This window comes from Ischnura elegans, chromosome X, assembly GCF_921293095.1.
Source record: "Ischnura elegans chromosome X, ioIscEleg1.1, whole genome shotgun sequence".
Classification (NCBI taxonomy): domain Eukaryota; kingdom Metazoa; phylum Arthropoda; class Insecta; order Odonata; family Coenagrionidae; genus Ischnura; species Ischnura elegans.
The window spans coordinates 109,441,508-109,467,923 of NC_060259.1; the positions used below are offsets into that span (position 1 = coordinate 109,441,508).

At 39.6% G+C, this 26,416-nt stretch overlaps 1 protein-coding gene across 4 annotated transcripts in view; it reads left to right on the forward strand.

Annotated features, from left to right (window-relative positions):
• The window catches only part of LOC124170504 (ubiquitin carboxyl-terminal hydrolase 16), a 159,057-nt gene that overhangs the window by 93,088 nt on the left and 39,553 nt on the right, over window positions 1-26,416 (forward strand). For 2 of the 4 annotated variants that reach the window (XM_046549273.1, XM_046549272.1), the window contains exons 11-12: window positions 14,063-15,172; window positions 20,598-20,776. In XM_046549273.1, coding sequence (XP_046405229.1) covers window positions 14,063-15,172; window positions 20,598-20,776 — 1,289 coding nt within the window. The remainder of the gene's footprint in view (window positions 1-14,062; window positions 15,173-20,597; window positions 20,777-26,416) is intronic. The other 2 variants (XM_046549274.1, XM_046549275.1) reach the window with 2 other exon arrangements.

Genomic DNA, 26,416 nt, shown 5'->3' on the forward strand with positions numbered 1-26,416 from the left:
ACACTTACCTGTGAGCTTTTCCGCCAGATCAATTTCTTCCACAGTGGTCTCCGAAAAAGGGAGAGTATCCAAAAATTTACTTCTCATCAACCTCAAAACGTTCAATGGGTTTATCACCTCAGCCATTATAATTACCCGAACGATGTTGAAAGCTATATTATACTATTAAAAACAGCAATCAGATCGTTTTGGCTCAATCCACAATACAAGAGCAGAGAGAGTGCTGGAGATAACCGTATGCTTCTGAACAAACCAAAAGATGAAGTAGAACTGACAGAACTCCAAGTCCTCGCTGTTTTCCGTCTCTACTGGTGTTTATATTTTGTTCGAGGAGAAGGGAAATGTTTGGGTGATTTTATGGCAGTACCTGAAATGGTCGAGGATGCAGCCGTTTCCAGAAGTCTACCACCAAAAAAATCTACGTACGCCCTTTAGAAATACGATAGATTTGCCGACCTCCCACCAAAGGGCAAGGGACCACGTCCATTCATACGGATGGGGTTTTTCCCGTCTCGTCTCCGAGAGGCCTAGGCTGTTGACGTATTTCATGTGTTGCTTATTTTGGGTTTCCTCTTAAAAGTTTGAAAGAAACATGCCCCCTATCTCGTTTCCTTTGCGCATTTACGGGCAGAAAGATGAATCATAAATTCTTATCGCGAATTACTCCGGGTTATAGTATCATTCCGAAGTTTCCGCGTTTCAAAGTGATATTATATATTATAACTAAATGCAGAGCAATTTTCCCATCAATCCGATGCTCCATAAGGATCAGGTAAAATCGGAAATACAGAAAGACTAACAGAAAACAAAAGAGCGATTCGCCGGGGCGTGAGACTCCGCCGTAGACGAAATATAGCTCGCATCGCATCGCTGGCCGCTCACCGGGCGGCTGGGTCGAGGCCCGGCGAGGAGTGGGCCAATTGCCGGCATGCCTTCCCCCTGACGGGCGGCGAATTGACGAATCGGGCATCTTTGATCGCTGATATCTCGACTCACAGGTCACGAGGGCACGGGAAATTTCACACATTTCATTTTTTTGCATTAATCTACAAATGTGCAAAGATTGAAGCAAAAGTGGGCGTTAATGATGGGCGTAGAGGATAATTTTTCTATTTTGCCCCCCCATTTGCGCGTCTAATGCATGGAGGAACGAAATAAAAATTTCTGTTGTCATCCATGATTTACTGTTTGCGTAATATTTTGTCGGCAATTTTCTTACGTTTTTGAAGCACCTCGGTTTTGGCGATTTCCCTATCACGATCGGCACTTGCTTGTCGCTGCCATCACTATTCACACAAAGCAAAACCGTTAGCCTGTCTTTGGATAATTTACCTCCATGGCAGCATTCTCCTTTATAGGCCAATGTTCTATTAGGAAGCACATTGAAAAACAGACCAGTCTCATCCGCATTATACACATCTCCTGGATCGTAGCCCTCCAGAATCGATGGCAGACTTTCCAGCCAGTCATCCGTGCTTTCAGCATTTACTTCTGCACTCTCTCCCGCCAGCTTCTTGAATACAAGACCATGTCGATTTTTGAATCGACTTATCCAGCCATTGGAAGCCTTAAAATTTTTGACGTTCAATTGGGTGGCAACAATCTTCGCTTTTTCCTTTAATATCACTCCATCAACGGGAATATTAGACTCCCGTGCCTGCTGGAACCAATGGAAGAGCACCGTTTCCAATTCGGCAAATGTAGACTCCTTGCCAGTCTTTCTCTTCTTGGATGCGCTTCCACATCTGTCTATTTGCTCTCGAATCTCACTCTTCTTGGCCATTATAGAGTTCAATGTACTTGCTGGCAACCCGAGACGTTTTGCAATGTCAACTCGCTTTTCCCTCGGATTTTTTTCCACTTCTTCAATTATTTTGAGACGATCTTTCAAAGTTCTCTTTTGCTTCATCGGGACGGCCATGGTCAGAAGACGAATAAAAGTTGAACAAATAAAAATGACACCAGGCTTCGCAAAGCCTCAAAGAAAACACTGGCTTTAATTCAGCGAACACAGGAAAATACGGAATCACTCGTACGAGGTGAAGTTCGGAACTGACGCTGAGCCGATTGTCGAGGGTGAAGCGCGACCAAAGTGTGTAACAAAATATCCTGAGATATCCCTTTGTTTGTGAATCTGACAAGAGAGATTTATAGCAAGTCATAGTTTGTTATCTGATATTGTTTACGGAAAAAATGTTGGATCAAAGGCCGAGAAGCTCAAATGCCAGGGTATCGAGTTTCGTCTGCCTCGTCTTTTACCAGTCATTTGTTACTCACCTTTGGGGCCAATAGGTGACTCAGACAGCAATTGGCTTCCAGAAATGTGAGCTTTGAAGGTGAAAAAGGTCAGGGGGAGCGAAAGGAGGAGGGGTGAAATACTTTTCTATCATTCTCGGGTAACTTGATATTTCCTTTCGAAGCTAATGAGTTATGGTCTTCGTAACACGAACCCGTCGCGAAACGTGACCCGAGTCGTTAAATGCCTCTTGGTTGGTTTCAGAGAGGAAGAAAGAGTCAGAGGGGGTGGGGGACAAGGGCTGACGGGAGGGGGGTAGCTGATTGTGAGAACGGTGAGAACTGTGCAACGTAGAGAGCTGCTCCGGAGGGCCCTATGGTGCTTCCTATTCTTGGGGAAGATTAATACTATGTGCCGGTCGAATCTGCGAATGCTGCATTGTAAATACGTTGTTTCATTTTTGTCAAACGATGAATGCGGGAAAAAAATACATCGGTACCGTGATCTTCGAACGACAAATGCGGGAAAACGATACTTCGGGGAACGATAGATGCGGGAAAAAATTACATTGTCTTTATGGGACTTTTTTGGGACCAGGGACGGCGAACGATGAATGCGGGAACGATAAATCGGGGTTCCACTGTATAACAAGATCCAGGAATCGTAATCTCCTTATGGACGTAAATTGTATTATGATTTTATCAAATGGTGAACACATTGAATAGGTGGTGACTAATGTAGAGTTTTTATATCCCAAGGTCAAAAAATATTTAATGCCCTGACGAGTTCCTATGAGAGCTTCAACAGCTTGATGATGAAAAGAGGATGGCAGGGCTGGTCAACCAGGATATGGATAATGATAATGTGATTTCCCGGATGATATTGAAAAGAGGGAAGAATATGTTTTTGAAGATGCATTACATTCAGCAGTCAGATAGTCAGCAGGTAGATGATAAAAGTATTGTTAGCCACTCAGATAATTTTGGCAATTATTTAGGTCAAGAGAAAAATAGTGAAATGTTTGGTTAAACTCTTCATTACAACTTGGCTACACCAAAACAAAAGCTAAAGACTTTGTTCATGTTTCACCAGGGCCAACATCATTTTCAAAGAATGCCGCAACCAAATTCAAATTGCTGCCAAAAATGATTTCACTGATCGTGGTTGAAAACATTGTCAAGAATGCAAACTTGTACGCTGAAGGAGAATAAGCCTTCTCAGGTGTACTTGAGAATCAGAGATAGCATTACTACTTTTCATAAGGAAAACAATAACTTTATTTGGAATTTTATACATTTTCTCTGGAGTTAAAAGTTGCGAGGCAGATACTAGAAGAGCTTGTTAAACTAATGAAACAGGCCTGATGATTTGCAGAGCTGCGTTTGGGTTGAAGCGGAGAAAAATATGGAGCCGAGTAGAATGAAGCAATAGACGCAGCCATGCGGAGCGAAGCAATAGACGGAGCCATGTGGAGCAAAGCAATTCGAGACTCAAATGACCGATGGCGGCGCTGCTGTCAGTGACGTCAATTTCCAATATGGCCGCCAGAGTGATGGTAAAATCAAAACAATCGTAAAGCATTGGGGTACGGAGAGAACATAAACCATAATATAAAGAGCTAATAAGATAGATTTATTCTTTTAAAACCTTCATACGGTGTATTTCTCGGCTTTTTTCGTCCGTATGAAGATCTAGAACTAAAGAAAACTGATTGTCGACTTAACTAAAGGTGTTTATAATGTACCTAAGCATTACGACTCAGGTTTGATTCTCGACTTCCGTTCATCGGACTCGTATTGCGTTACTTTCTAGTCATTTCTATGGAATACACCACAAAAGAACTTTATAGTATTTTATACACAGTCTGTCGCTTCAATACATGGAATCATAATCCATCTCAAGCTATTTTCGTGCTGTATTTGGGTGCCACAGCCGTCTGCTTCACTGATGTGGATTGCTGTGTTCACCTTTATTATTATCATATTTCCGGATAAGAAATGAACTAAATAGTTATGTGATGTGATTTACCATTGGGAAATGAAATTGTTTGGTATGATTTAGAAATTTAAGGACGACTAAATGAGACGATAGTTCTTCATTCTTTATCCCCATGTTGAAGTATGCAAATACTAGTAACTGAACAGCAAGGTTTCAGATAAATAATGTCTACTACTACTAATTTAGCTATATTTAATAATTTTATTAATAAATCCTCAGATGAAAATATACAAGTTGGTGTAATTTGCAAAAGGCTCGTATGTATGTTAGGTTTTATAAATCGTCTGCTTTGAGTTACAAAAACACATTCATTTGTTCAAAGTATTGCATTCAGAACTGGTATGCTCTATTCTCGAATTTAACATAGTTATATGGCATCCTTGTTATCAAGTGTAAATGGTTACAACTGAAAGGGTACAAAGCAAATTTTAAACTACTATGGTGGATTCAATACTAAACATACCCCATACAGATAAACAATGCATATTTTGGATATCCAACCGCTGATGGTTAGAAGGAAACTGAATGACCTGATATTTTTACATGAATTATGTCATAGTATGATATGTTGTACTTGTGTGAATCGAGTTTTAATCGTTCGGTTGCCTCAGAAAGGAATTGCAATATTATCTTTGCAATCTTATTAACACCAGGTTATGGTTATTTCACAGAGCATCACATGAAATTGGCTGGATTTTGAATTTAAATTTGGTGTCACAGTTAAATAATAATCCATTGAATGAGTTACTGTAACTGTCTACGGGGAAAGGAATTTGGGGACTAAGTTTCTTTTCCCACTATTACATTTCAAAGTCGAAATGAAACTTGGAATTGCCTTGAATTGGTGAAAGTCGTCCATTTCTTGTCTGAAAGCAGTATGTTCTGTGTATGACTTCGAACTGACTACTGAATTGACCCCTGGAATCAATCAAAATAGGATAATAATGTTTACCATAATGCATATATTACTAATTTACATCGTGAGACGCTGTTAAAAACCGTTCTTTCAACGGTACAGTAGCTTCATCCTCCTTGCAATTGATACTTAACGTCAATCTTGATCAAGATCAACTCGAGTTACTATACTCAGCAACTTTAGGTAAATTGTTCAATAGTACATCGCGCACAGAAGAAAAAAACACATTTATCAGACTAACACGGGCAAATACCATCCCGCTCATAATAATGGCAATGTAAATATTGATTATGTTATATTGAAAATCTTGAAAACAGCGATCACGGATATCGGATACTTTGATGCATTGGATGTAAGCTATTTTTATAATTTTTCTGCGTAACCTCACAAATGAACGATTTTCAATTGAAATAACACTATATTAATAGCTATGACATATAAAACCAACGTATCTCCATTAAAATCGTCCTAAGCAAGAGCTTACTGCTCCTACCTACGTGCGGGAATGAACAGCCGTCGCCTCGCTTTGAAACGATTCCACTTGTGCTGCAGTTATTACAGGGTCGTAGAATGAAATAATATTTAACCTCAAGTAATGGTAATAATTGTTTTGAAACCAAAAGGTAGGTATCACACCGTAACTTGTCTATAAAACAGTGTAAAGGTCTCATACACACTATTCCTCATTGCACTACCGCGTCATGACCATCGTTCCTCTGTTTCGAGCGTTCTCCGCCAGGTGGTGTCTCCCTTGGCTGGAATCGCGAATAGACGGAGCCATGTGGAGCAAAGCAATGGAAGGAGCCATGCGAAGACAAATTCCCTTTCATCCTGCAGGCAATTTGATTTGATGATTTCAGAACTAGCACAGTTCCAGGAAGCCTCACCAAACGCTATGTTTGCTCATCCATTTTCAGCGCTGTTTCTTTGACCACTAACAGCCTGAGAAATCTCTGCTGAATACTGGTTGTCTAATGTTAGTTCTAGGAAGCCAATGGTGCATTGCTAGATGAGCCAAGAGTCCCCTAGTCACGCTTAACCGACTCCTGTATTCAGGAAGGATTAGAATAGGCTACAATGTTATCTTCTTTCAAGTTCAGCAACCCACCTAGGGAAAGAATCATTTGATTGCATGGGAAATAATGGGTCCATTCAAGGGTAGTGATTGCTCCAGCCATGGAATTTCTGAATCACTGTCACTGTTCTGTAGATGTTTAATGTCGATGCTTTGTCATTTTTCGGGGTGGTCATTGAAACCGCATTAAATCTGAGCATTCATCGCTGATTGGTGGGAGTTGAGATTGTATTAGATTTCCAACAGTTTGTTGCGAAATGATTTGAAAGCTCTGCCATTGTGCAAAATTGACTTTTTCCTAACAGGGTGACTGACAATATGTTATGTAAAAGTATATTACTCTTTACTGAATATACTCAGGAAAACTTACAAGAAGCTTCATATTCAGTGTTGAATCCAAATACCTTGTCGATTTCACATAAGTAATTTTAATATTGACCAGCAATTTTATGGCTGTGCAACATCTTGAGGCCAGCAATGAAAGTAGTCGATATTAAATTTTTTAAATGTGAAATCCACAAGGTTTTTTGTTTCAACATGAAGCAATTTCACCAAGTCACACCTCGAACTATCCATTTCATTTTCAATTATTGCTAGGATGATTGGTTTTGGTTGGGCAACGTAGTAATTTTTTACGTATAAATTGGAATTTTTTGTTTTACTGATCAGTTATCAATACAGGGTTCCCACTCAACCGTGAAAACCTTAAAACCGTGAATAAGCTGTGAATTTCGCCATGAAAACTTAAAAATATCTCAATCTTGATAATAATACTGCGATTTACTGATCAAATTTGATATGTTAATCATGTTTCATGGTCAGGCACGCGCAGACTCTTAGTCTACGCATTTCTCTACACACAAATATTCGAAGTGTAGTAATTGGCCCATACTACCGTATTTGCACGAATCTAAGACAAGGTTTTCTCCCCTCCTAACTCCTGCAGAAAAGAGGGTTCGTCATACAATCGGATGCAAAATTCTCGACGTCAATCGCGTTGCATAATTTTCTTCGGAAAAAATTATGGATACCTGAGTTTGCCACCTGATAGCTATACAACAAAAAATCAACGTCAAAAATAGCCGAACAGTAATTTAGCTTATTAATTTTTGCGTTCAAGTAAAAAAAACATTTTCCATTTTTAGGCAGCAGGCAAAGATTCGGTACGTTCCGATCAGTCGCCGGGTGCACTTCTGCCGTGTCCGGGAGATTGCCTGCTTTACCATGGGTTCGGCTCCATTCAAGTTAAAGCTTGATCGACTCACAAAATGTTCGTGTGATTGGTTACAATTTACCTAAATTGTAACATTAAAGCCTCAACACTGTCGCGGAATAAACTGCTACAAAGTCGTTGCATTTTTCTCAGAGCAAGGGTAAGAAGGCAACATGATTTGCCTCTGTGTAGAGAGATCGATTCAGTTTTGATTCGGTGCCTTTGAGAGTATTACGATGGCAGAGAAAAGAAGTCACCACACTGCCGCTTTCAAAAGAAAAGTTATTCAGTGGAACCCCGATCTATCGTTCCCGCATTGATCGTTTTCTCGCATTCATCGTTCGCCGTTTCTGGTCCCAAATAAAGTTCCATGTAGACAATGTTATTTTTTTCACGCATCTATCCTTCCCCAAAGTATCGTTTTCCCGCATTGATTGTTTGAAGATCAAGGTCCCGACTAAAAATTATTCCCGCATCCATCATTTGACGAAAATAAGACGAAATGACTACGTATCATTTATGGCTAATAACATGGCACACAGATTGAAGCTTCCCCAGGAGATGGAACTAGGTACTATAGGGAGAAGCTCAGTGCCATGGGAAAGTAACATTAGCACATTTCCCAAGGTCAGTTATCCCCCTCCATTCAGCACTCTCCTCCCCCTCTGACGCTTTCCTCTTCTCCAAAATCAAAATAAAGGTCCCAGCTCTTGCAGGGATTGTATTACAAAGACCTTAGCTTTGAAAGAAAATATCAAGTTACAGGAGAATAATAGAATCGTGTTTCACCCTCTATCTTTCTCCCCCACTGACCTTTTTCTGCCTACCTGCTTCTAAGTTCCCCATTTCTGGAGGTCAACTGCTGCATGAGTCATCTACTAGCCCTAAAGGTGTCTAACAGAGACTTTCGGCAATTGATAATACACCTTTATTGGATTGAAATATTAGTAATGTGCGCGTAATTTAAAAAAGAATAAGATCAAACACGATGTATTTCTGACTTTATTTAAGCATTTTACGCAAGGAAATAAATGTCAAAATACGACAGAGACTTAGCATTTCAGCGAAACTCGATATCCTCGAAGCTGAGCTTCTCGGAAGTTGATGCAGTATTTTTTTCCAAAAACATATATCAAGTTACAATTCATGAGTTATGCTATAAATCTCTATTGCCACAGTCACAGAGGAAGGGATATTTTCTCAGGATATTTGGTTTCTCCCTGCTGGCAATTCGAACTCATTTGCCCTCTGGCGCTGCGCTAATTAGAAAAGAATGGGTATCTTTACGACAAAATATTTCATGGCGCTGTCATATGGTCATGCTTCACCCTCTGCAGTATGCTCTGCATTAGCCATACACGATAGCATCAGTTCCGAACTTCACCTCGTACGAGTGGTTCCCTAATTTCCAGGGTGGCTTGACTTCAAACCACCGAGAGTTTTCCGCGTGAGTTTAATAAAGTCAGGTCTCATTTTCACTAGTTTAATTTTATTCGTCTTCAGACCATGGCCCCTTTGAAGAAACTATTGAGAACTTTAAGAGATGGACTGAAAATAATTGAACATGAAGAAAAGAATCCGGGCTAGAAGCGCATGAATATTGCAGAACGCCTTGGGCTGTCCACTAGCACATGACGGTAGGGTAGAGACGGTGGGGTAGAGCGAGCTACCTGGTGAAAACAAGTAGAGAGATTAAGCCGAGGATCCAGGTGGGCGTGCCGCTGACTATTAACGCAGCATTGTTCACGTTTTCCAGACTGCCTCAATTATATTAAAAATATATTTACTAGACAGGAATAACTCAAATAATAGACTATTTTTGGCCTTTTTGATCCATCTCACAGCCAATCACTGTGCCGGCGAAAGCGGTTGTTTTAGGCACAATATTCACATTGCTCTTGTGAATACTTGTACTGGAAATGGCATTTGATGGATAAGAATTTTTACATCAGACAGAAATCCATAATAGTGTAAATGCCGAGTAGAGAAACATTTTTTAGCGAGGTGGCGTGTTTTTTTTGGGATATTTGAAAGAGATATTAGTCAAATCAGCAATATGTCTCGATAAAGTACTAGTATTCCTGTAATTTGCTAAAATCTTGTTTGAATCCTTTAATGAATATCATAATTACTCGCCAAAATCCTGAGTTTCGTGGGATTTAGGCAACCTAGCCAAACATCACCGCATTAATCGTTTTCCTGCATTCATCATTTATTCGTATCGTTATTAGGAAAAAACTTTTTTCCCTAGTGGAGTTCCAAAAAAGGGGATCTTAGAATCGTGTTCGTCTTAAATTCGTGCATATATTTGGTATATGACGACACATTGAACGATATTTTCCATTTTAATGGCGGAAGTCTGTCATTTTGTCCAAGCGTTTCAATTTCAGTGATAGCTTGGGATGGACTTGTATTCGAAAAAGGATGAATGAAATTACTTGCATTTCTAATGAACCCAGAATGAACCATTTACGAAAATTAATTTGATTTGTAAGTCGAAGTTCGGTTCCCACACAAAATTAGGGCACATGCCATATATTTAGAAATATGAGTTTGCCATTGGAATTTTACTTAAGGAAACATTTTTACGGCAAATAGGCTTTCAATTTATGGCAATGGCTCTCAATAGACTACGCTCACCTCCTTTGGATCGTTTGAAGATCTCGGTCCCGTCGTATAATTTTCCTGCATCCATCGTTTAACGAAAATGAGATGAAGTGTTTACAAGGTGTTGTTTGTGGCTAATAACGAAAGACACCCCCAGGAGATTGAATTACTATGGGGAGAAGCTGAGTTCCGTGGGATAGTAACATTAACGCATTTCCCAAGATCCGCTATCCCCCTTCACTCAGAACTCGCCTCCCTCCTCTGAAGCTTTCCTCTTCTCCGAAATAAAAAAAAGGTCTCAGCTCGCCCAGGGATCATATTACGAAGACCTTAGCTTCAAAAAAAATATCAAGTTACACGAGAACAATAGAAACGTGTTTCGCGCCCCCCCCCCCCCTTTTCTCACCCACTGACCTTTTTCAGCGCAACTGCTTCAAAGTTTCCAGTTTCTGGAGGTCAACTGCTGCATGAATCACCTATTAGCCCAAAAAGTGTCTAAAAATGAATTTCGGCAATTGGCATTATACTTTTATTAGATAGAAATATTTGTAAAGTGCACATAATTCTAAAAAGAATGAGACCTAACACGACGTATTTCTAACGTTATTTAAGCATTTAAGCAAGAAAATAGTTGGAAAATACAATGATGATTTCTGGCAAAACTTGATATCCTCGTAGCTGAGCTTCTCGGCAGTTAATGTGGCATTTTTCCGAAAACAGGATGTCAGGTTATTATCAGTTATCAATTTACGAGTTATACTATAAGTCTCAGTTGTAAGAGTTACTGAGGAAGGGATATCTTCTCAAGATATTTTTTCTCTCCCTACTAACAATCCAGATTCAGCTAGTCATCTGGCACAACTATAATTAGAAAAGAATGTGTAAGTTGCCTTCTCTTTAGGACAAAAAATTTCATGGCGCAGTCATGTGTTAATGCTTCACCCCCAGCAGTATGTTCTGCTTAAGACAAATGCGATAGCATCAGTTCCGAACTTCACCTCGCAGGAGTGGTTCTGTACTTTCTTGGGTGGGTTGACTTCAAACTAGCGAGTGTTTTTCGTGTGGGTTTAATAGAGTGAGGTTTCATTTTTTTAGTTTTATTTTTATCCGTCTTCGGACCATCGCCCTTCCGAAAAAATAAGTGAGTGCTTTAAAAGATGGACTGAAAATAATTGAATATGAAGAAAAGCATCCAACCTCTTTGGCCAACCTCTTTATGGAAAAGTTTGAGGAGGAGGCCGTGAATACCTACCACAAGCAACCAAAGCTTTGGCTTCGGTATGTTGATGACACGTTCATCATATGGCCACACGGTGCAGAGGAATTGGACAAATTTTTGATACATCTCAACAACCAACAGCGAAGGATCCGCTTCACAATGGAAAAGGAATGCGAAGGCAAGTTGCCCTTCTTGAACGTGATGATTTAGAGGAAAGACGATGGCAGTCTTGGACATGCGGTGTATAGAAAGAAAACGCACACGGACCGATACCTGAACGCAGCATCACACCACCATCCCGCCCAGAAGGCCTCGGTGGTAACCTCTCTACTCCACCGAGCCTTCACCATTTCCGATGCCAAATCATTGGATTCAGAGAAGAAGCACCTGACCAAAGCACTTATCAGGAATGGCTACGACCGGAAAATGGTCCTCAAAAGGGCCGCTAAGGTCAAGAAGAACGCCTGGCCACAGAGGAGGAGGAATTGACCAAACCTGTGGCACGGCTTACAATTCCATTCATAGCAGGAGTGTCAGAATGTATTGCTAGGATACTAAGGAAGCATGACGTGGTCACAAGGTTCAACTGCGTGACCAAGATACAAAACATTGTACCTGGACCAAAAGATCGTATCCCGCAGGCAATATGCGAAGGCGTGTACACAGTGCCATGCTCCTGCGGAAAATCATATGTTGGCGAAACATGCCAAGGAATGGCGACAAGGATGAAGGAGCATGTGAGAGCTACCAATAAAAAACAACTGCACTTGTCAGCCATTGCAGAGCATGTTTGAAGTGAGGTGGGCCATAACATTGAATTCGAAAAAGCGAAGATAGTGGCAAAAGATAGTCGGTACTACCCAAGGCAAATCAGGGAAGCAATTGAAATTCACAAAACACAAAATATCAACAGGGACAACGGCTACCCAATCAGCAACGTTTGGAAGAGAGTTCTGACCAATCAGCGCACAGGAGGAGATCGGCCAGTGCTATATAAGATGGCAAAAAATGAAAACTTCTCACCTTCGACCTGAAGACGGAAGCAGGATGGCTCCCGAAACTGTTGTCAGCCAAAAACGACAGACGCGGCTGAAGAACCCGGAAATTAGCAGTCATCGTGAACAACGCCGCTGAAACCTACGCACGAATTTCATATGACCTAAGTGTCTTGATAAAGTTCTAGTATTCCTGTAATTGGCTAAAATCTTCTTTGAATCCTTTAACAAATATCATAGTTTCGTGCCAAAATCCTGCGTTTCCTGGGACATAGGCAACCTATCCAAATATTCCCGCATCGATCGTTTTCCCGCATTCATCGTTTTTTACGTCCATCCGTCCATAAAAACGATAGATCGAGGCTCCTCTGTAATTATATGAAATTGATTTTTTGATTTATTACATTCTATAAACCATTTTAATAAATATTTTCCGCGATCTCAGGAAGATTGGGTAAGGGAAATTTGGTTACTGTGCGGTAATAACAACGTGCACAAAAAACAGTCTCTCGGAGGCGCGAGGAATTAAAAAAGGACTTCCGGTGTTCAGACGGAAGAAGGTCCTAAGGACATTCGCATATTAAAGGAGGTCATGGTATTCGGCGTCCGGGCAAGAGCGCGGTGGGGTTGGGCCTTAAGTTGGACCTGAATTTTCCAAACGTTGACGCCATAACAGATATCACTTTTCATTGCTGCGTTTACATTATATGTCTCGTACGTATGGCATATGTCGCGTACGTTCATTTTTAGTTAATATAAGGCCGGTGATTGCTCAATTTTTCACTTATAAACGGGCCATGAATTTGACTGCATTGAGACCGTGAAATCCTGAAATAAACCATGAATTTCATTGTTTAGGTAGAGTGGGAACTCTGCAATAGATTGATGGAAATCAATTGATATCAGTACATAATTAAATGAAATTTTGTCTTTTTGAACCATTGTGATGGGCAAGTGAGGCAATTTTTGCTAGGCATTGGATGTATTTACTATTCTCACTTAATAATTTTTTAAATGAACATTGAAATGTTGGTGCCTTTGCTTTTGGATAAATAGAAATGCCAAAGCCAAATTTTTTACTTTTCGTTGTAACTGGAAAAAAGAAGGAATTTTTTGACAAGTTTTTGACCTCTACCATATCATTCTTGATAATATCTTACCCACTGTAAGAGTACCTCATGAAAATGATACTTTGGTGTTAATATTTGCCTGATGCTAGGGCAGCATATAGAAAGAAGTGATGTCTGAATATGTATTGGATACTTACTTTTTTTTCCTTCCATGTCTAATTTTTTAGCATTTGTTGGCTTCTTTATTTCTTATGGTACTCCCTATGTGGCCCATTGTTACGCATTTTATGCTGGATTAGTTCCCTGTTTTAGAATGGGTTGGTTCTACTTTTTTGTTGATTCTAATTCTGGTTCATTCATGGCATTGGCTCTCAGTCCTTGTTCTTGATTCCACTTCTTTGTTAAGTGTTTCCTTCTCATTTCCTTACTTTCCAAAGTTGTCAATGATTTTCCTTTGGGCTTTATGAAAACTGCTTTAAATAATTCTTAAAGTTATTTCTTAAGTGATAAATTCATTGCTTTATGCTAAACAGAGTTTTGTTTAAATTATGCTTTATGCTTGAGAAAATTTTTACATTAGGTGTTGTACAAATCATTTCAATGCCAATTCTTTTTAACTTTGCTCCCCATTTAGTTTTAAGCTCAGCATTTGGTGAAACCAAACAAATAAAACTGTTCCATCCCTAATCCTGTTGATTTTAATTTGATCATATTTGTCATTTTTATCTTCCAGATAGTGAGGCTGATATTGAGGATAATTTAGAGGCTGAAAATGTGATAGTCACTGGACAAGATGATGATGTCAAGGTACTCGTACCGGCTTCCCTCTCCAACTCTGTGGCATCAAACAATTGCGAAGACTGCGAGATGGGGGAGGACGTGTCTCACTGTGAGGACTCTTCACCTGGTGATGGGAAGTTGTATCCTTATTCACCCATGCTGTTTGGTTCAAGTACATCAAGAAGCTGTTCGCCAACGATTGGGCCCGCAGATGTGCGGAATGAACCTCAAGTGTGCCACATTCAAGTGAGGCAAGATTTAATGGAAGTGCCATCCAGCATTCCAGAGTCCTCCCCTCTTATATATCAGTATGATGGGGAGTATCTGTCTGCGAGACAAGAGCTCTCACCAAATGAGGACCTAGACTCATGTGAGGGTGGTCGAGGCTCATCAGCCAGCAGCATTGACCAAGCAGATTGGGATGATGGTGGTGAGAAGAAGGACCTAGCTCAAGATGCACTTGCACTGGCTGATGATGTGGAGGGCTCACTGCATGTGAATCAAGAGTTGCCTGAAATTGAGCCCCCGGAACCGTTTGAGTACTTGTCTGGGGAAAGCTTCAAAGAGGGACCTTGTGAAATGGTCTCAGGCTCAGAGGACTTATTCTATGACAAACTCCCTGACATCTGCTCACCGATGGGCCGAGACAATTTGAGTAGAGATTCGTTTAATATTAGCACAAATGGTGGAGATGATGACGAAGTGTGTGATAAGGGATTAAACACTGGAGTTAACCATGTGTCATCTGTATTTGATGGAGATAAGACGGAAGTATCTGGTGAAACATGTGAGATTTTGGTTGAAGAAGTAGGTGCTGGGGACAGTGGTTCTGTGAGTGCATGTGATAGAGTCAAAAATAATTTGTCTGTTATAGTGGAGCAGGTGGATGGAGGTGAGGGAGTTTGGGGCACTACACTGGCACCACCATCTGAGCTGGAGACAGTGGTTCACAGTTTGGAGCACTGCCTACGACAGTTTTTCCATGAGGAAGTGCTTAGTGGCCCCAATAGAATTGGCTGTGCCCATTGCACTCATGGAGGAAAGATCACCAGCTCTGATTCAAGTAAGATTTGATTTATTTCTTACCAGTGTAATGGTGATTTTTTAAGTTTATCTAATCACATATGGCTTACAGTTATGTCTGAAGGACTCCCTCTTGAATAATGGGTTTATGAGTAAATAATTTTTTGCAATTCTGGTCCATCTAAACACTGTTTTCCATGGGCTTGCTTTGAGCACCTTCTGTAAGAAAATTTCAATGCCTCTCCCCCTTGGTGGTCATAAGAGCAAAGCCAGTAAAGGAAAGGGAGACTCTAGGTGGAATGGGAGGAACTGTGCTATTTTTTGGCTGTTCTCAGTCACCAAGGTTGCTGACCAATGGCATGAAATTATATTTCTTGGCTCCTTGCAATGGTTAAGTTTTAATTCCAGTTTTGGGATACATTTATTTTTTTATGCTTTGCCACTTATTTAGGAATAGACATTTTTAAGTCCTACAAGGTACACAGTCAAATATAGATGATCAATTCCCAATACATACATATTTATGGTATGCCTGGAATAAATGGGGCAGATACTTAATTGTGGTTAAGTAGTCTGAATGAGTTGCAGTTAAGCAAAATTTTTTGATAGGAAATGATACACCCATGCCTCGTATATTGCAAGGGATGCGTTCCTTGGGGCCTTTGCGCTATACGAATTTGTGTTATATGAGAGCGTTTTATCATTGAGAAGATAGGGATGCTTTCCTGGTAGCATAGGTGTTGGGTATTGAATTTCCTCTAAACCATATATATTCCCACAAATAGCCTTAGAAAACCTTATTTATATAAATGTTTATAGTTTAAAATATCTTTAAAGATAGTAGGCATGCATTCCAAGACTTTTATTCACGTAAAAAAAATTGCACGTGCTTTTGAAATTCCCTCCGGTAGTGCGGGTGGGCTAGCATCTGTTATCTCAGGGGTTCGTAACGCATTGCTGGCAGTTGACTTTTTTTCAAACCCGTCTAAAAACAATTATTGTGTCACCCAGGTCCTTTTTTCGCTCATCAAAATGACAGGCAATGCCATTTCATAGCTAGTGGAGTTTATGAATGATAACTCATTTTAATTTGAAGTCCTCTGAGGCATTAGCAGCTACGTGAAAAAGTCTTTAAATGCCTTGAAACTAGAGATGTGCGAATAGTATCCGCGAATACTCGAATACTAGAAAGTATTCGATATTCGAGGTCTCGAATAGTTATGCGAAAAGTACCGCCTCGAATACTTTGAATTTCGTGTCGTACACTGTCGCACGCACGTTGTTGGTAGCTGACTTGGAAAAATGTACAGAACTCTAGTCTTTTAGTGCATGTAGCCGCTATAGGTAAGTTGACGAACTACATCAAATTCGCGGGTCAGAGCGGTGAAATGAGTTCGACGTGGGGAACCTAAATTGATCCGGGTGAAAAAATCCGAAAATCCCTGGTTTCCCCCACCAGGAAACTCCAGTGCTGTGGGATAGTAACATCGGCACATTTCCCACGATCTGCTATCCCCCTCCATTCAGCATTTGCCTCACCCACTCTGATGCTTTCATCTTCTCCGAAATCAAACAAAAGATCCTCGCTCGGGCAGGGGTCGTATTACGAAGACTTTAGCTTCGAAAAAAATATCAAGTTGCACGAGAACAATAAAGACGTGTCTCACGCCCCCCTTTTCTATCCCACTGACCTTTTTCTGCCTACCTGCTTCGAAGATCCCCATTTCTGGAGCTCAACTACTGCATGAGTACCGTGGGATAGTGACATTAGCGCATTTCCCAAGATCCGCTATCCCCCTCTGAGGCTTTCCTCTTCTCCGAAATAAAAAAAGGTCCCAGCTCACGCAGGGATCATATTACGAAGACCTTAGCTTCGAAAAAAATATCAAGTTACATGAGAACAAAAGAAATGAGTTTCGCGCCCCCCCCCCCCCTTTTCTCACCCACTGACCTTTTTTCAGCCTACCTGCTTCTAAGTTTCCAGTTTCTGGAGGTCAACTGCTGCATGAATCACCTATTAGCCCAAAAGGTGTCTAACAATGACTTTCGGCAATTGATGTCACACCTTTGTTGGATTGAAATATTAGTAATGTGCGCGTAATTTAAAAAAGAACAAGACCAAACGCGACGCATTTCTGACTTTATTTCAGCATTTTACGCGAGGAAATAAATGTCAAAATAGGACGGAGGTTTGGCATTCTGGCGAGACTCGATATGAGTAGCAGAGCTTCTCGGAAGTTGATGTGGTATTTTTTTCCGAAAACATATATCAAGTTACAATTTATGAGTGGTGCTATAAATCTTTATTGTTACAGTCCCAGACGCAGAGATATTTTCTCAGGATATTTGGTTTCTCCCTGATAGCAATTCCAATTCATCTTCATTTCTCGTGAGAACTCCCAAAGATGGACTGAAAATAATTGAAGAAAATCCGGTGGAGAAGAGCTTGTATTTTACAAAATGCCTCAGATTGTCAGCTAGCACTTGGCAGCAGGAGTAGGGGTAAAGCGATGTTAGTTGAATTAATTAAATGCCCAATTGTTTCCATAAAATTAAAATATTCCATTAATCAGCTAAATTCCTGTTCGAATCCTTTAAAGGAAATCAAAATTACTCCCCAAAATCTTGTGTTGCCGGCTGCATAGGCAACCGAGTCAAACATTCCAGCATTCATCATTTAGTATTCGAAGTACAGTGGAACTTGGTTAGTACGTTCCTCGTTAGTACGTTTTCCTCCTTAGTACGGCGATTTCTCTTGGTCCCGGTACAATCCGAACAAAATACAGGTAAAAGTATATGGTTAGTACGTTCGAAAAAATTGCTCTTTCCTGGTTAGTACGCTCAATTGCTTGCCGTGATGCAACCCGCAATTCGTTCTCTAGTATCTTCTTAAGGGTCGTAAACCTCCGAATTCATGATATAACCTTTTATTAATAGCCATTAACATTCTTGCATTTGTTCCACATCTCTTTCTTCGACCGTGATTTATCCAAATGCTTTTCTCAATTTTTATGACGTGATGAATAATAAAATGCGGCCATATGTCAGGAATGTCTGACTATGGAAAACCGCCAATGAGAAGCCCCAATTTTCCCCACCCCGAGCTCCTCACCTTCTGTTGCCTCTGGAGTGCCCACTGTGCACAAATTTCGCGTGTGGGCAATTGTTGCTATTGCACGAGTTATCATGACGAAGAAATGTCTTATCCAATTCCCACTTTATCTACAGCAGCACTGCACGTACTCCATAAACTCGACGTCAAGGCTATGGAAGCATTGCATTTCTTCTCCTTCCAAGGAACAGTAGAAATAAATGAGATAACATTCTACAATTAGTATTATACTGCCTCCTTTTAAATGGTCCTGATTAGGTCTAGCGTATTTGACTACTGCTGCGGGAGCAGACGATGCTCTAGATCTCCACGCGAAGCTTAGCTTAAAAATATGTTATCTCGGCACGCAAGCAGACGACATTATACAAATTTCTAAAGTAAATTTCAACTGTATAATATAAAATCTTGTTGTAATTACGTCGTAATATAATAATCTTGCGTGTTATTAATCGATATATCGATCGATATAACAATCGATATGGTTTTATTCCATACGCAAATGTGTACGGCTGTTGCCGTAATTTAAGGTTAATACAATTTTGTCCCATTTTTATGATGTTTAAAAAAAACCAGTGGACATAATCAGGGTTGTTGTTATATTCTCCGAGTATACTGTGAGAAAGAAGAAATGACTTAGCTTTACTTGTCCTCTTTCTATAAATATATATAGGATAAATCACGGGAGATAGACGCCGTTTTCATGTAATTGTCCTCGGGAACCTATGAAACATTGTGATTTTTATTCACGTGGTATTGTTTTTCAATATAGAGCTCATTTTCGTGATTTTAAAGGCAAAAAGAGTTCAGGATGGCGATCCTACGAGAACTACCGATAGTAATTGTAATTATGACGACTTTTCCACAGATTGCAATTACCCCGACTGCTATTATTTACTTTCCTCGTTAGCACGTTTTCCTGGTTAGTACGTTCATTTATTGTGGTCCCTTCAGAAACGTACTAAACAGGTTCCACTGTATTCGAAATTTGAGGTATTCGAATATTCGAGCAATGATTTAATATTCCAATTCGATATTCGAGTTCGAGAAATCTGCTATTCAACCCATCTCTACTTGAAACCTGACCCAGGTTTTCCTTCCCTGAAAATGAATGAATGAGATTACATTCTTTTCCAAAACAATATCGTCTCGTTAACACTTAAAACTAGTTGAGGGGGAAAGGAGCCACTTTCAATCACAGCTTGGAGTTCATCAGAAAATGTTGCGGTGACTGCGCTATCAACACTTGCAGATTCACCTGATATCGCCATACTGAAAACACGACGACTACGACTGCTGGGAGGGAATGAAGACATTGTGTTTGAGACTCTATAGTGGACCCTTTTATGTGTTAATGCTATTCCTGCACAACTCGGCCACCACTCCATTTCTCCCCCGTGAATACCAATGACCTAGAAGGCTTTAGGGTAGACCCTCTACCTGGAAGTCAATAGCCTAATAACCTATGACGGCAAAAAATTAAGTTTCAAACCGTATTGCTTGAAAAAAACTCATTTCCACTAGCTCCACGCTTAATTAATGATCTAAATTAACTATCTGTTAAGGAGACGAGATAAATTATTTCAGTAGGCCGGCCATCTGGACCGCATGACGAGCAATGCTTTTGGCCATTGCACAGCAATGGATTTCGATTAATATATAAACAAAAAGGAAGATTTGAGGCAAGCAATATTATTAATATGTGTAAAATGGTAGCAATTTCATGTGTACTTAGTGCAAGTTCATGTTTTATCATGAGAGCGTTAAATTTTTTTGATTAGGCTACTCTGCGTTGTGATGTTTCCCTGAGGAATGAATTTGCACTATATCGATATTGTGATTATCGAAATTGCGCTAATCGAAATTGTGCTATGCGAGGCATGGGTGTACAAGCATAATTTAAAAAGATAAACCTTCGTAAGTTAAGAATTGTTTTTGCTTTATGAAGGGTTACCGCTAATGACTGCATTCATGAAAAATGATCTTTTACATTGAGGTGTCAATTTTCTTGTGATTGTTATATTTTTCTGTTAATTCTTTGAAATATGGCCTATATAAGCATTTACTTCACATATATGCCTTCCGTGCCCCCTCTGCACTCTCTCTCCTTCCTGGTTGGGCCACTAAGTAATGCCTTTATCATTTCCTTATGCCAAGTTTTTAAGCAAATCCTTCAGTGTCAATATAATGGCAAAATATTTGTTCTAGCACAATTTGGATATAACGCTGTTTAATTTCTGGAAAATTTTTATTTCATAGATTAAATTTTTTTAAACTGGAGTCTTCTTTAAATTTCATGTATTGGTTCTAAAATTTGTATGAAAACACTGCAATTAAGAAATGCATTTTATTACAGATGAGAAACTTCTCCTAAAAAATGCATTGAAACAGATTCTATTCTTGAAGCTTCCTGAAGTGTTAACTATACACCTCAAAAGATTTGAAGTTATAGGGTCAAGAATGAGTAAAATTTCCAGGAAAATAACATTTCCCATTGAGTTAGATGTATCACCTTACACATCTAACAAATTTGAGGTAAGTTTATCATATAAGCCATTGAAATGCTTGAGATGCATATTCAATGTTAGGCCATCCTCGCTTTGTTCACTTCTAACCTATAAGTTACTCCAATACTGATACATAATTAGCTTAAAGTTTTATTTTTTTGTCTTTCTATAAATGCTGATGCTTGAAAACTTCCAATATTAACTTTATTGTAGGAAATATGTATGCATAAAAGCTGCATTTGGTAGAAAAATGTCAGTTCTCTCAGTGGTGATTGCTAAATGCAAGACCAAGGTGGGAGTTTGCCAGATGATGTGATAATATTTCCTTGTATCAGTAGAATCTCTCTTATTCCTCATCTTCTCTTGCCAGCAACTGCTTTTTTCATGTGTTGTACTAATTTTATTTTATGGGAATATGGTGAGAATTACTATTAAGAAACCGTGAATGCCTGTGGGGTAATGCGGGTTGACTTTTCAGTCACTAATTTGAATCAAGCAATCAACTCTTTGTGATTATGATGAGGGGTGCTTTGCAGTCAGGTCTCTCCATTTAGTCCACTTAACCTTCGGCGTGGAATTTGCTGGATTGAAGTTCTATGCAGCATCACCGATATCTGTTTGTAATTTGGAAGCATGTCATTAAGAATAATTTTTGTGAGAGTCATCGACGCTCCTCAATTGGGGTTTCAGTGAGTGTAGACAATTAAGGTTATCAGCACTATTCATAACTTTCTCCATTACTCCGGGCCATCATGATTGAGGTTACCACAGATTTCCAAATGCATGCTTCGGCTTGCTCGCACTGATATTGTTGCTCTATCAGTGCTACACTTTAGTTTAGCCGAGTGACTAGTGTTTTTAGTTCAATGTAACATTTTATTTAATAATGGTAAAATAGTAGAGGTGGGTCGAATAGCAGATTTCTCGAACTCAAATATTGAATTCAAATATTAAATCATGGCTTGAATATTCGAGTATCTCAAATTTCAAATACCTCGAATACTAGAATTGCACGAAGCGTAGTAAATGTTATTCTTCTATTTCACTTGATGATTGCATAAATAAAAAGGATTATATCAAATACATTTAAAAATCTGCTTTTTCATTCTTCAGAATAAAAAGGAATGGAATAAAATTCAGGAATGAATTCTCCACATTGATTGTTGTTGCTCTACATCAACTATTTTCGGTTGCACTTTTCCGAAGGTATCTGTTTTTGTTGGGTGACATTGCTTAGACAGACTTGTCTGTAAAGCCAATTAATTTTTTGTCATCTTAACTTTATTTGAATCTTGAAATACACTGATTTTGAATTATGGATCAAGAATTGTGGCAAAAGTGAATAATTGTTCTTTTTCCAGAAATTCATACCGAATTTTAATGGAAAACAGCAAATCATTGGCGAAACCTTTTTGATGACTATGCAAAAACTTCTTAGTTTTTAGGAAATTAATAATGCTATTCACAAGGGGGAAAACTTAAGAAACTGTGACTGCACTTCCACTTGGAAGAAATGTTGCTCCTTCAAAAACATCCAGAACATTAATCAATTGCTTGATAGCATTCCACTGGGGTGGAGTTATGTCTACATTAAAACTTAGGTTAGAGGCAGCTAATGTTATTTCTTGCTTTTGTTCTAGAAGACGCCTCATTATTTTCAAAAGCGAGTTTCATCTTGTGGGTTCATCCTGAATTAGCTTAGATCGAAAAGTGATGAAAACAATTTTTTCAATGTTGATGTATTGATGGTGTGCGTTCAGCCTGGGGCCCATGTTAGGGTAATTGAATTAACCGACGAGACCCACCGTTTTATTTTTACTATCATTTTAATGAAAATTTTAATTCCATTTTCATCTTTGATGCGTCATTGCGGAGACATCGTTCAGCAAAGTGGAACAAAACTGAGGTCAGGGGAAGCCCGCATCCTTGTAGTATTCAAATCCGTGATGATCTTTCCGATGAGTGGAATAGTTCGGGAGCAATAGCTAAATGTGTGACGTAAGGTACCCTAAAAGTCAATTATTTTTCCGCCATTTTCATTTTTTTTAGGGATATCGAGGGGTGAACTGGGGGCTTTCAGAGTATCCTCCCAATCATTTTCTGTCCCTCACGTGGAACGATATCTATCTATTCACCAACCTAGGCCCGTTTCACATGGACGCGGAGGGTCGGCCCTAGAGATGGGTCAAAAAGAACCGAACTGCCAAAACAAACTTTTCACTGAAATGAAATAACAGTTCTCTAAAACTCTTCATGTCTATGCTGCAAATGGGCGGCGTATTCGGTCCAAGAGGCATGCTCAGGACGATGTATTTTGAACTGCAGCTTACTCCAGCAAGTGTGTATTGGTCACGAAAGGTGGTAGTTACGATGCAGATCATCCAAGGCCGCCAAAGTGCATCATAGACGACTGAGCCCCTCCCCTTCCTTCTCTATCATTCCCCTCCATCAACGAATATGAACAGTATAGCTATTGAACGGTTGGAACAGGTGTTTTCGGAAGGTATTCTTTTTTCGGAGGGTATTCATTCCTCGGAGGGGGTTCTTTTTTTGGAGGCCGTTCATCTCCCCTGGCTGTTCATTTGAGCTCTCGTGTTCATTTTGATTTTGTGTTCATTTGAACATTCGCCTTCCATAAACAGGATGCGGTGGTTCTGGTTCGCGGTCTATATACGGCTCGGTTATCTGTTCGTTATTTTTGCAATGGTTCAAAGTTAATGTAAACATTGGGTTTGAACTTTATTTTGATTAATTATATTAAAGCAGAAACTCTGTTTCAGCACACGGAAAACTTAAATAGAGATTGTTAAATTATGTTATACCCTCTATTTATTTTGTTATTAGATTATTCGTGATGACATTAACTTGTAACCCAGGTTAATATTTATTTTACTCTGTTGCTTTAAGAGATGTGAATTGATGATATTGGGTGCATCGACTTATGCAACTGTCTTACGCATGCTATTATTGACAGTTAAATGCATTGTTAGAGTGGATACATATCTAAGAGAGAGATTCACAAATATCGTTTATACTAAAAATATTTATAAAGAACAGTCAACTGTGTATGAAAGTCTAAATTGCTCATAAGAGCAGCATTTAAAAAATTTTCTGGTGCTAAATACGCAAATAGCGTCAGACGCTGGGTAGATAAAAATTAATTCTGGGTTATTCTACAAGTGGATAGTATATATTGTCCTGCACACAGATGACCAAGTAAAGGCCCGGAACAGAATTTGCTTGAAATTATTATGACAAGCTGCAAAAACCATATGATACCACACTAAGCCTTCATTTACTCAAAACATTCGAAAAACAGTATTTTCCACCTGAATGGCCTGAATGACTATAGCTTGAATTGCACTTGGCTGAGTTATGTTTCTAGTCACGAGAAAGATATAGAAGACTCAGAAGGATGAATATTGTGCGATTGCTGTTCAACATATGATAACATAAGGATAACTAACCCTACTGCCAAATTTAAGAATTTCCATGCCTTGCTTAACACAATTTCGATGTAGCGCTTATTTATTCCTTGGGGAAATATCCCGACTCTGCTAAGCCTAATCAAATACCCTTTACATTCTCTTGATTTAATGCTTAGTGGACGCCAAATTACTCTCATGTTAGGCATGTTAAATGTATTTCTTTTCTCAAATCTTATTCTTTGTTTGTATATTCGTCGAAACCCATTGCTGCCCAATAGCCTAAAACATTACTTGTCATGTGGTCCAGATAGCCGACCTACCGAAGTAATTTATTTCATCTCATTTAGTGAATGACAGTACATCGTTAATTTAGATCATTAATTAACTTGGTAACGATCGAATTAAAAAGTTTCAGGAATTTTTGTGGTTATCTTGTATTTTAATATCAATGAAATTCTGAGTAATTAGGTGTAAATTTTATTCTTTTAGCACAAATGGAGATACATCTTGGTACCATATGGTACTGCTTGGCATTTAACCTCTCAAGCCATTTCGATGTACGCGCGTACGGACCCTATTATCTGTCCCTCCAGCGTTTCGACGTACGGGGTACGTCCACTTGCCTCATCCCATTTATGACCCTTCCCTTTATGCCGTCTCTCGGTTTTTTCTTTATCTTTCTTTGGGTCTACCCTAGAAAAGATTGTACGATGCTGCCATCTTTTTCTATTCGTCAAAACCCTGTAGGAATTATTTTTTTTGCCTTTACCTGAAGTTGTTTGTGTTGTTTGTGACCCGTGAGACATGGCGAGTGCTTCAACAGAATATTGCGTTACAGATGAAGACCTGTTGCGTCTTTTGGACAAAAGTGACAGTGATAAGGGATCTATTTCATCCTAGAGTGATTTGAGTGCTGTTGGTGTTCGGGATTACGCTCAGGATGAAGTTATTCCAGATGATTTTGAAGACGTTTGTTCGTTTTGAGCTAATTTCAAAATTGAAATTTTGATTCCGGAGTTGGAATGACAAATGGAGTAGGTATGTGGATGATAATTATATGCAATGACGAATAAATAAAATGAAAAAGTAACCGATTTTTAAAACATGTCATATAACGTTTCCTTCGTTTGTGTCTAGATTTCTGTTGCGAGAAGATGTGGGCACGAATCGGCGGGCAGAATCGGCGATAACATCGGCGCGCAGGAAAAAGCTTATACATAATAACAGAAAAGCAATATTTTTTAAATATTTTGGTTTTATAATCAAAATAAATAACTGTTGTTCATGATATTTTAAGTACCATATAAGCTTGTGTAAGAGGCGCACACGTGTAAGAGGCGCACCCCTATTTTGAGGATCGAAGCTATAAAGAAAAAAAAATTTTGCGACATTTTTTTTATCCTATCGTATGGTGTTGCAGACGTATGCCTGGAATTTCGACAGTTATCGAAATGTCCTCTTTCAGTACTATTTGAAAGAGGAAATTTTGATAACTGCGGCGGCATAAGAGGGAGTAGAAAGAGTTCCGATCCTCTCTTTGCATACGCCATCGCTCTACGTTGCTTGTCCTACTCACGAACAATTTTGTTTGAAAGCTCTCGCAAGAGTATTGCAATAGAATTGCAGCCGTGGAAAATGTTAAGGCAAAACACGACAGGCAAATGGCATGAGCTTTCCCAAGAGATTGAACAACAATTGGGGCAATCTCAGCGCCGTAGGATAATAACCACGTCGTAGATTTAAGGCCCCTTGCACACGCACCGATTTTGGACGGCCGGTAAAATATCGGCCGTCCACATTCCAATAGTGAACAATGGGAGAGCATTGGAGCTTGCACACGTACCGACCACACGCCGGCACCAGCAAAATGCCGGTTAGCTGCCGGCTATTGTCACTGTGGATCGCCGACGCCGGCTCAAAAACTTAGCAACGTATCGTTTGACCGGTAAAAATCCGGCGTGTGTGCAAGCATCGCTTCGCCGGTAAAATATCGGCCGATATTTTACCGGCCGTCCAAAATCGGTGTGTGTGCAAGGGGCCTAACAGAACTACACTCGGCTCTCCATCAGCTAATGCCTCTGCCGTTTTTTTCCTTTCCGAGACTCCACAGGAAAATATCAAGTTACAGGGGAACAATGGAAACGTGTTTCATCCCTACCCCATTCCACCAACTGACCTTTTTCGGTCCACCAGGTTCAATTCCCTGAGTTTCTGGAGGTCAAATGCTACGTGAGTCACCT